This window comes from Rhinoraja longicauda, chromosome 10 (genome assembly GCF_053455715.1).
Source record: "Rhinoraja longicauda isolate Sanriku21f chromosome 10, sRhiLon1.1, whole genome shotgun sequence".
NCBI classification, from domain to species: Eukaryota; Metazoa; Chordata; class Chondrichthyes; order Rajiformes; family Arhynchobatidae; genus Rhinoraja; species Rhinoraja longicauda.
In genome coordinates this window covers 14227726-14239617 of record NC_135962.1, presented here as the reverse complement: position 1 = coordinate 14239617, position 11892 = coordinate 14227726, and the positions used below count along the sequence as shown (strand labels likewise).

General features: G+C 45.6%; 1 protein-coding gene across 3 annotated transcripts in view; it reads right to left on the bottom strand.

Annotated features, from left to right (window-relative positions):
- Window positions 1–2544: 2544 nt before the first annotated feature.
- ppp1r14d (protein phosphatase 1 regulatory inhibitor subunit 14D) overlaps window positions 2545–11892 on the bottom strand; it is a 47943-nt gene continuing 38595 nt past the window's right edge. Inside the window, exons 2-4 of one of the 3 annotated variants that reach the window (XM_078407115.1) lie at window positions 8623–8703; window positions 6144–6176; window positions 2545–2899 (exon numbers count right to left, since the gene is read on the bottom strand). In XM_078407115.1, coding sequence (XP_078263241.1) covers window positions 2831–2899; window positions 6144–6176; window positions 8623–8703 — 183 coding nt within the window. In that variant the 3' untranslated portion in view covers window positions 2545–2830. Of the gene's footprint in view, window positions 2997–6143; window positions 6177–8622; window positions 8704–11892 lie in introns of all 3 variants that reach the window. The other 2 variants (XM_078407116.1, XM_078407117.1) reach the window with 2 other exon arrangements.

Genomic DNA, 11892 nt, shown 5'->3' with positions numbered 1-11892 from the left:
TGGCCTCCACAGGTTTCTGTGGCAAAGAATTCCACAGATTCGTCACCCTCTGATTAATGAAATTCCTCCTCATCTCCTTCCTAAAAGAAACGTACTTTAATTCTGAGGCTATGATCTCTAGTCCTAGACTCTCCCACTAGTGGAAACATCCTCTCCAAATCTGCTCTATCCAGCCTTTTGGTCCTATTACTAGATTTAAATCCACCTACCAGTCTTCCATTTAACTGAGCAGACCATCTATATTTGGAAGTAGAAAGCTTTCCTTCACCCACGCAACACATGCCTATTTTTTAAAGTCTACAGTATTTCACCTGACAGTATTAACAAGGGAAATTCTTGTAGCTTGTTGGCCATTGCTAAAATGGAGTGAGTTATTTTCTGCAGTGCTACCATACTTTGCTTTGTCCTGCGTTCAAATCAGACATTTTCTGCTGACAGATAGTAAAATTGGACATATTTGCCAGTTTTTTTTAGAATTGCTACATTACAATTTTACTTATGAAACCCCTGTTTCGCCAAAACTGCTGCTGGTGGAGCTGCTGCCTCACAACGCCACCACCTAAAATCGGGTGCTGTTTGTGTAGAGTTTGCATGTTCTCCCTGTGACTGCGTGATATTCCTCCGGGTGCTCTGTGTTTTTCCCCCACGTGCCAAAAATGCATGGGTTTGTACTTTAATTGGTTTCTGTAAATTACTCTGAGTGTGTGCTAAAGTGGGATAGTCATAGATCATGGGAATAGGCTTTTCAACCTGATTTGCCAATGCCGACCAAAATGCCCATTGACACTCATCCTATCTGCCTACATTTGGCCCATATCCCTCAAAACCTTTCTTTTTTTTCCTACTTGTCCAAATGTCTTTTAAACACTATTATAGTACCCGCCTCAAAACATATAACTAGTGCAAACATGTGTTCACAAGTTCATAAGTCATAGGAGTAGAATTGGGCCATTCAGCCCATCGAGTCTACTCTGCCATTCAATCAAGGCTGATCTCTGCCTCCTAATCCCATTTTCCTGCCTTCTCCCCTTAACCCTTGACACCCGTTCTAATCAAGAAATGATCGATGTTCAGTGTGGACCTGGCGAAGGGCCTGTTTCCACGCTGTATATTTCAATCAATCAAAACAGCATGCTGGCAACAGGCTGTTGGACTCAATATTGAAAAGATGGAATAATATTTTCTTACAACATAAAAAAAGTTGTTCGGATCATCAAGTCACTGTCTGCTCTTAGAACAAGGCTACTGCCGCACTAATTTTCCTTGTCTCCCCTTCTCAATAGACAATAGGTGTAGGAGTAGGCCATTCGGCCCTTCGAGCCAGCACCGCCATTCAATGTGATCATGGCTGATCATTCATAATCAGTACCCCGTTCCTGCCCTCTCCCCTTACCCCCTGACTCTACTATCATTAAGAGCTCTATCTAACTCTCTCTTGAAAGCATTCAGAGAATTGTCCTCCACTGCCTTCTGAGGCAGAGAATTCCACAGATTTACAACTCTCTGAGTGAAAACGTTTTTCCTCATCTCTGTTCTAAATGGCCTTAAACTGTGGCCCCTGGTTCTGAACTCCCCCAACATCGGGAACATGTTTCCTGCCTCTCGCGTGTCCAATCCCTTAATAATCTTATATGTTTCAATAAGATCCCCTCTCATCCTTCTAAATTCCAGTGTATACATGCCCAGTCGCTCCAGTCTTTCAACGCCATTCCGGGAATTAACCTAGTGAACCTACGCTGCACGCCCTCAATAGCAAGAATGTCCTTCCTCAAATTTGGAGACCAAAGCTGCACACAGTACTCCAAGTGTGGTCTCACTAGGGCCCTGTACAACTGCAGAAGGACCTCTTTGCTTCTATACTCAACTCCTCTTGTCATGAAGGCCAACATGCCATTGGCTTTCTTCACTGCCTGCTGTACCTGCACACATCTCACCACAATCCTATCATCTATGGGGTTATGGGGAGAAGGCAGGAGAATGGAGTTAGGAGGGAGAGCTAACTCCTAGCTCTCCCTCCATGATGGCCATGATTGAATGGTGGAGTAGACTCAATGGGCTGAATGGCCTAATTCTGCTCCTATCACTTATCTCCCCCAGATTCTGTCACCCATTTACAGTAGAGGCACTCAGTCCAACTGCACCATGTCTTGGTTTGTACTCTGTTCGAGTATCCTTCCACTGTGGCTCTTCGCTGTTTTCTGATCATTGGAACCTCTTGGCCTTGTACCATTCTCGTAAACCTTCTTTGTCACTTTCCAACTGTTTGTTATTCTCCCAATATGGCAATATGGCACGTGATTCCACTTGTACTGTGAGTGAGGCCCTACATAGACCTAACAGAAATTGTTTGCTGTTCAGCACCCATGGTCAGGGTCGAACCCGGGTCTCTGGTGCCGTAAGGCGGCAACTCTACCGCTGCGCCACCCTGCCGCCGGTCTGTGGGTCGAAGTCCCTGGAGCAGCTGAGGTTGTGTGTGCAGCTTTGAAAGGCATTGAATACCAAATGGTTCAAAGTACACATTTTTTGAACGGCAGCCAACAGTAGTTACACTTAAACGTCATCATTTATTAACACTTTAACAAAAAAAAGTCATAAATAGCCACAGACATGTTTTGCTCGTTTTCCAGTGTTTGTTTTTACAAATATGTGGACTTCAGTTCCCCAGCACAAGATGCTTCAGAGATTTTGGTCCTACAGTTTGGTCCTCTTTCTTTTCTTTTGACCAAAAAAAGGGTGTCATTTGCGTGACAGATTGGAGCAGGGCGTGTCTGACCACACACTCGCCTCCGCTGTTGCAATCCTGTTTCCTCCGTGCTTGACCTCCGCGTCGTCACTTCTTCTGCGAGACGGACATTTTCCGAAGGCCCTTTATTCTAATCAGCAGCTCATTGATAAAATCCTAGATCAAAGAATGGAGAAAGAAAGAAACGGAAGAGGGATCAGCCTTTCCTTTCCTGAAGCATGGGGTGTTTGGGGCATGCAGGAGTCCGTGGAAGCTGAGGATAAAAGGAGGATGGAGATTTCAACAATGTTTCACAAGCATTTTAAAGAGAAAAAAACGACACAAAGTGCTGGAGTGACCCAGCAGGTCAGCCAACGTCTCTAGAGAACGTGGATGCACCAGGGGCCCTGACTCAGTCTGAAGAAGGGTCTCGATCCAAAACGTCACCCATTCCTTTACTCCAGCGATGCTGCCTGACCCGCTGAGTTACTCCAGCATTTTATAGTCTATACCCGGAGGAAACCCCACATGGTCACAGGGAGAAGGTACAAACTCCGTACAGGCAGCACTTTAGTCAGGATCGAACCTGGGTCTCCGGCGCTGTAAGGCAGCAACTGCACCGCTGTGCCACTGTACTGCCCTTCTTCAGACTCCAAATCAGCACACGGTCGAAGAACAGGAGAGAACAGCAGGAATCACTGTGAGAGGGGACCTCGATGAACTCCCGTCAGAGAGAGGAGAACTTCTTCAGGGTAGGTATACCTTGCTGAGATATTTCAGTGGAGCAGTAAAATATAGAAACAAGGAACTGCAGGCATCCCAACCCAAAACATTGCCTATCCATGTTCTCCAGAGGTGCTCCTCGACCCGCTGAGATACTCCAGCACTGTCTTTTTTGTTAAACCAGCATCTGCGGTTATGTCAGCATATTAAAGTGAATTGATGAAGGGGCCTTAATGTTCTCCTCTTTATAAATTGAATTTTGTAAGAAGGTCCTGCAGAAAGGTAATTATTTGTTTAACACAACCACCACACTTACATTCTGAGTCTTCTGGTCCAAACCCAGGAACAACTGAAAGGATAATCCCTAATTAATTTAAATGGGACTGTTGACCTTTGACATAATTACCCAGGATGAAAAGGAGAATGGTAGAATGTTTATGGGATCATCTGCAAGAGGATCATCTGCTTTAAGGAAATCAGATGGGTTTGCAAGTTTTGTTTGTTTTATCTTAAAATTCTACAATAGTACACCTACACACAGATTTTTGTTGAGGCACTGAATTTTGTGCGATGATTGCATTTTAATGCAGTGACAGGTTACCTCCAGGGGGCAGTCTTGTGCCATTTTGGATTCACACTGGATGGGCTGTGAATGTGGAACCTTCCATTTTACGTTTGAACAAATTTACAACAGATAAACAAACGATTGGCCTCAGCATGCTGTTGCTTCACGATGTATACTTCATCTCACCCTACTTTCTATTCCTAATCCTTATTTTTCTAGCATCCCCTAAAAAAAGCCAATTCTATTCACATCAACAACTATTGAGTGTATTATGGGCATGCTTGAGATAAAGAATGGGTGATATTTCGGGTTGAGACCCTTCTTCGGGTCTGAAGAAGGGTCTCGACCTGAAACGTCCCCCATTCCTTCTCTTCAGAGATGCTGCCTGTCTCACTGAGTTACTCCAGCTTTTGGTGTCTCTTTGGTTTAAACCAGCAGCTGCAGTTCCTTCCTACACATGTTTGAGATACACACATTTCACCTCAATTCGTACTGCTTTTCCCCATTTTTTTCTGGTTGTGTTTAGGATTTGTGTGCAACAGAAATCTATAGAGTCATCGAGAGATACAGCATTGAACCAAGTCCTGTGGCCCACCATCCACACTGACTACCAACCACCCATTTACACTCATTGTGCCATAATCTCTTTTCTCTGTTCCCATCAACTCTCCTATTCAAAGATGTCCCACTCACCTACAATAGGAGTAACTTAGTGTGGTCAATGTAGTTTACCACCAACTAATCTTCCCTCCCTCTCTAGAGATGAGCCGTAACCCTGTTGTCGTTCCTGCCTTCCCTAACCGCTCCACCCAGGGATTATTGCTTAAACCTTCTCCACGGCCATTATGCTTTTGGTGCATAACACAAGGCAGTGCAGCAAATGGAGCCGCTGCCTCACAACTCGGGTTCACTCATGCCCTCGGGTGCTGTCTGCGTGGAGTTTGCACGTTCTTCCTGTGACCAGATGAGTTTCTCCCCTGTGCTCCGGATTCCTCCCACATCCCAAGGTTGGTTGATAAATTCGACACTCTAAATTGCCCCTTGTGTACAAATAAGTCTTAAATCTTGGGGAGAGGGGGGGGGATTGATGGAAATTTGGGGAGAATCAAATGAGCTTAAAGTAGGAGAGTGCTTGATGGTGGGCATGTATCTGGTGGGACGGAGGGGCTACTTCTCTGCTGAATGACAATGACTGGCCAGGACTGAGCTCTTTGAGGGTCACAAGTTTCACCTTATCTCCTTGATTTTTTTAATTCTATGTCTCTCGGATTTGCTCATCCAAGTTCTGATCTCAACAGCAAAGTACAGTGAGACCACTACTATAATCCCCACCTTTCTACCACACGGGAGGTAGTTTTAGTTTGCTGGACTTTAGTGACTGGATAGCATGCACCAAAAAGCTTTTCACTGTACCTCGGTACACATGACAATAAACTAGTTTAGGTTTAGAGATACAGCATGGAAACAGGCCCTTCGGCCCACCAAGTCCACGCCAACCATCGATCACCTGTACACCTATTACTGATAGATAAGCTCAATCCCACTCACCCCAAATGAAGTGATTTGGCTCATAGTGACTAGATTCAAATGACTGAGGGGCAATCTTATTGAAACGATCAAAATCCTTGTCGGGCTTGACAGGTAAGAGACGTTAAGGACAAATGAGATGAAATATTTTCACCAACATTTTTCGAATTTGCCACTTGAAGGCTATGAAAAATTCAGTAATTGAGGATATTAAGGTTAGAAATCAACATTAAAGGAATCCCGGTATATGATGTTAGTTCAGGAAAGCTTTTGCAACGTTTAAGAAACATTTAGACAGGTTCATGGATAGGACAGGTTTAGGGGAATAAGGGTGAAACGCAGGCAGGTGGGACTAGTGTAGATGGGACAAGTTGCTTGGTGTGGGTAAGTTGGGCCGAAGGGCCCGTTTCCACATTGTGGGACTCGATGACTCCAATTAAAAGATCAGTTGTGATCAGTTATTACACAGTGAAGCAGGTCTGAGGGGCTGAATGGCCTCGCTGTGGACCCAGCGAACGTCCCAGACTAACCCACCCCCACACTGTTCCTGCAAATGGAGATCGCAGTGTTTGAGAGGCACGTTACCGAGCGGAAGGTTTCACTTACATCTGTGGGCTTACAGCATTCGTGTAGCATCTCCTGGAATGAAAAGGGAAGACTCTGAATTCAGGCTAGAAACATCAGCAAAGCGACGTTAAAATACCTGGCCTAGTTTTGTGTCATGGTTCTGATGTTCCCTATGGTCCATTTCCCCTTCACAGATATCAAACTGAATGTGCCAACCAACCTGCCAGCCACCATTAAAGTATCAATTGAAAGGCCTTTACCTCGTGTGCAGGACAGCATGAGAATTGAATAATGAGGCAAAGTAAATGTGATAAAATATGGTGTATTTATTTTGCACAATTACACATAGACCTGGTTTCGAGCACATTGGATTGGCCAGGTCAGGACTGTTGTTGTGTTCGTTCAATAGCTGAGAACTAAAACAGCTTATTGGCTTATCGATTACCTACACAGTCTTTTTTAAGGAAGATGCATAGTTCCAAGTATCTGAGTCCAGTCAAGACAATCATTAGAGAGACAATTAGAGAGAAAAAGACAAAGTACTGAAGTAATTAAGTTAATGTTTCGGGTCCAGACCCCCCCTTCAGACTGCTTGTTGGGGAAGGGGGGGGGGGGCAGAGAGAGAGCTGGAGGGGAGGAGGAGCAGGACAAAGCCTGGCAGGTAATAGGTTGATGAGGGTGAGGGTTTTTTTAAATAGGCACATGGTAGACAAAGGCCAGAGATAGAAAGTGTGCAACATGAGGATTGAAGAGTTGTGAACTGTGAGGATGGAGAAAGGAATGCAGGTGGAAGGGAGGAATAGGTGCGAGTCCAGGTGGGGCACAGAGGAGGGAGGGAGGGGGAAGAATGGGAGGGTTTTGAAGTTACCGAAATTGGAGAATTCAAAACGTTCATTGGGATGGGTTGTCAGCTATCCAAGCAGAATTAGATGTGCTGTTCCCTCCAGTTTGTGTGTGGCCTGGCTCTGCCAATGGAGTTTGCCCAGGACAGAAAGCTCCATCCCCTTACTTTGTGGTACGGGAAGGTACAGACAAGGAAGATGCAACCCTGATAAGACTGACACTTTACAGGAGCAACTGAGTGCCAGTAAACACGTGCTCTTGAGGAACTGTGTATTCACATAAACGCCAAATGATGTCTCCAAAGGCTGCATTGTGCATGGGGCTGCTAGAAACATCTGGTGTTGGCCAAAATGTTTCGCAGTGTGCAGATATTGCAGGAGCATCAAGACTCTATGAAAATTCCTCTTTCAGTGCCCGTCTATATACTGTCAGGCTACAAAATTGTTTTGTTCAGTTTAGCTTGAGAGATACACCGCAGACACTGGCCCTTCGGCCCACTGACTCAGCGCCGACCAGTGATCCCCGTACATTAGCACTGTCCTACACAACAGGGAGAATTACCATGTTACCAAGCCAATTAACCCATAAACCTGTACGTCTTTGGAGTGTGGGATGAAACCAGAGCACCCAGGGAAAACCCAGGCATTAAAGGGGAGAACGTACAAACTCCGTACAGACAGCGCCCTTAGTCAGGATCGAACCTGGGCCTCTGGCGCTGGAAGGCAGCAACTCCATCACTGTGCCACCGCCCCCATTGGTATTGTAGCTGAAATGATTAGAAGTACGCAGATATCTGCAGGAGTTTGGAGATTGTCTGAAAATTGAGAAAGTCCTCTCTCCCAGTGCCCGAACAGATACTGTCAGGCTCCAAATGGTTTCAATCTTTCAAGTGCCCCTTTGATGGGGAGACTAAACTCACTATTGTGGAAGCTGCGTATGTAATTTAAATGTGCTCTTAATAAGGTACTGGGAACAGTGAGAAAAATTCAAGAACGTGCTGAAAATCGCCCTGCTCAGCATTTGAAAGATGAGGAACGTAGGGGCTCGGGAACAATGACCAGGCATCGCTGGTCTGAGCTCGGAGCAGGGGAAGCTTTCCGCAGGGACAGTGTTGGTGGAAATGGAACGGTGCGTATCAGCAGTCTAAATCTCAAGGTGTTACTTATAAAATTACAGAAGGACATTACTCGACCCATCAGGTCTATGCTGGCACCCAGCAGAGCAATTCCATCAGTTCCAATCAGGTGACCATCCCATTTTGTTTGCACAACTGACGGCCCAGCCCAGTGCTCCCCCCAGTAAAAGTCTCCATTTTCCCACCACCACTTTCATCAACATCGGCACGGTGACACAGTGGTAGAGTTGCTGCCTTACAGCGCCAGAGAACCAGGTTCGATCCTGACTACGGGTGCTGTCTGTACGCCGTTTGTATCTTCGCCCCATGACCTGCATGGGTTTTCTCCGGGTGCTCCGGTTTCCTCCCACACTCCAAAGACGTACAGATTTGTAGGTTAATTGGCTTTGGTAAAATTGTAAATTGTCCCTAGCGTGTAGGATAGTGCTAATGTGCGGGGATCGCTTGTCGGTCCGGACTCGGTAGACCAAAGGGCCTTTTTACGCTCTGTATTTCGAAACAAAACTTAAAAGTCGTCATCGACCGGCATTGAGCATTTACCTGGAGTTTGGAGCGTTGGTCTTCATCTGAGATTTCTAGCAGTTCATCAATATCAATCTCCAGTTCTGGGATTTCTTCCTCCTTCAGAAAGAAAATAAATGGTTATTGAAAGTGACAGAACAGACCCAGGAACGGGCGTTACATTAAGACCAACACTGATGTTCAACAGGTTTATAATTCTCAAACCTGGTGTATATTAAGGATGTGATTGCACTAGAAAGGGTCCAGAGGGCTGTACTGAGGTGCAGCCAAAATGGGTGGGAAAGAACTGCAGCTGCTGGTTTAAATCAAAGATTGGCACAAAATGCTGGAGTAACTCAGCGGGACAGGCAGCATCTCTGGAGAGAAGGAATGGAATGAACGAATCTCGTCCCGAAGCATCGCCCATTCCTCTATCTACAGAGGAAAAGTCAAGTCAAGTCAAGTCAAATTTATTTGTCACATACACATACACGATGTGCAGTGAAATGAAAGTGGCAATGCCTGCGGGTTGTGCACAAAAAGAATTACAGTTACAGCATATAAATAAAGTTAATAAGTTACTATTAGTGTCGACAAAAATTTAGTCTCTGGGGTTATAAAAGTTGACAGTCCTGATGGCCTGTGGGAAGAAGCTCCGTCTCATCCTCTCCGTTTTCACAGCGTGACAGCGGAGGCGTTTGCCTGATCGTAGCATCTGGAACAGTCCGTTACTGGGGTGGCAGGGGTCCCTCATGATCTTGCTTGCTCTGGATCTGCACCTCCTGATGTATAGGTCCTGCAGGGGGACGAGTGTAGTTCCCATGGTGCGTTCTGCCGAACGCACTACTCTCTGCAGGGCCATCCTGTCCTGGGCAGAGCTGTTCCCAAACCAGACTGTAATGTTGCCGGACAGGATGCTCTCTACAGCCCCAGAGTAGAAGCAATGAAGGATCCTCAGAGACACTCTGAATTTCCTCAGTTGTCTAAGGTGGTAAAGGTGCTGCTTAGCCTTACCCACCAGTGCGGCAATGTGCGTTGCCCACGTCAGATCCTCTGCGATGCGGACTCCCAAGTATTTAAAACTGCTCACCCTATCCACAATAGACCCATTTATCTCCAGTGGCGTGTACGTCCTTGGATGTTTAGCCTTTCTGAAGTCCACAATCAGCTCCTTTGTTTTAGTGACATTCAAGAGGAGGCTATTGTCCTGACACCAGAGTGCCAGATCAGCCACCTCCTCCCGGTAGGCCTTCTCATCGTTGTTGGAGATCCGGCCCACCACCACAGTGTCATCAGCAAACTTGATGATGGAGTTTGAGCTGAACCTGACCCCACAGTCATGTGTGTACAGGGAGTACAGTAGGGGGCTAAGGACGCAGCCCTGGGGAGGTCCTATGTTCAGGGTGAGGGAGCTAGATGTGTGTTCCCCCATCCTGACCACTTGGGGCCTGGCAGTGAGAAAGTCCAGGACCCAGGCACACAGAGGGGTGCTAAGCCCCAGTTCCAGCAGCTTCTCAACCAGTCTGCTGGGGATTATTGTGTTGAATGCTGAACTAAAGTCAATGAACAGCATCCTCACATAGCCCCCCTGGCTGTCCAGATGAGCGTCAGTAGAGTTGCTGCATAACCGCACCAGAAACGGAAGGCAGTTGTGTCCTACTGGGTTATCTTGCCCTGAGGTGGAAGATGTTTTCTGGCACTGTGTTAATTTATAATATATTAAGCAGTGCAATGAGGAGAATTTACCTGGGGACTACCCAAATGTGTTCTCTCTATATCTTTATATACACACCAATAGATAAGATCAGTCACATAGCGATTCCTGGCGATTGGCTCCATTCAGGGCCATGACTCATCTCTAGGCCAACCTCTCCAACATAAACACCCTTGACGGTTGTGAATTGTCGGTTATGTAAACAGCTCAAACAACCTGACCTTTCACCGCAAGTACTTTGTGCTGTTTCGTGTGTCGACTAACCAGTTTACAGTGCACGGAATAAATGCATCACAAAGCATGCCTTCTCCATGAACACGTTGGAACTAAATATTAGCCCATACCATTTTCATTCTGTGACTGAATTGCTCACTTGGATCGGGAATTTCTGAAGGACACAACGTGCTGGAGGAACAGCAGATCAGGCAGCATCTTTGGAGAACATGGTCTAGATGTTTCAGGCTGGAAGCTGAACTGTGTGGCACGCTGGCACAGCTGGTAGAGCCTCTGCCTCACAGCACCAGAGACCTGGGTTCCATCACGACCACTCTGTGTGGAGTTTGCACGTTCTCCCCGAGACCACGTAGGTTTCCTTCAGATGCTCCATTTTCCTCCCACATCTCCAAGTCGTATGGGGTTGTTGGTCAATTGGCCTCTGGAAATTGCCCCTCGTGTGTAGGCTGCGAAAGTGGGATAACATAGAACTAGTGTGGAATCGGTGGGCTGAAGGGCCTGTTCCCATGCTGTATATCTAAGTGAATGAGCTAAAATGTTCATTTCATGATTAGATTGGGTAGGGGGAGCTTCACAAAGCAACCATTTGCGGAGATTAGATGAGGGGCCAGAAGAAATAAAACTACGTGACAAAAACTCCAAGATCATATCCCATCATAATCAATATATTTCCACAAGAGGGCCATCAAAGAGTGGCATAAACAGTAGACTTGTCAGTTGGAGCCAACATTATCTCTTGATGATTCCACGGCTGCTTTTAATTGATTATTAACATGTCTGTGGTCGTATAATCAATGAAATGGAGCATCTGAGTGAAGTAATGAAGTGGGAGGGGGAGGGGAGCCCTGACAAAACAAAGATTGAATATAATTTACAGCATCATTGGAACATTTCTGCCCTTCTGGGAGATTAAATATTGATTAGAGAGACCATAATGGGCATGTCCATGAAGACCACATAGCACTAAAGACATCATCCATATGCAGGAGGTAATCAGTCAACGACAAGCCACACAAAATAGAACAGGAAATGACCATACATTAAGCACACTCATGAACAGTAAAAATCCATCTCCAAGATAATATTAGTTTCACTTTAAAAAAAAGTCAACTCATTCTCATCCCTTTCACAGTCCTTAAAGGTACAGCATGATAGATACTGGGGAGCGAGTACCATGTTAATTGCACAATGCAGGTTTAAATATTATAAATGAGTTATTGACGGAAATTTGGTCATCAAACTTTGATCATCAATTTTGATGCCAAACTGAGCTTGGTATCCTTACTTGACTTTTAAAGATATATCGATTAAATTGCATAGGTACATCACTGGGAAAGTAATATTCCAAAGCACAACAACAT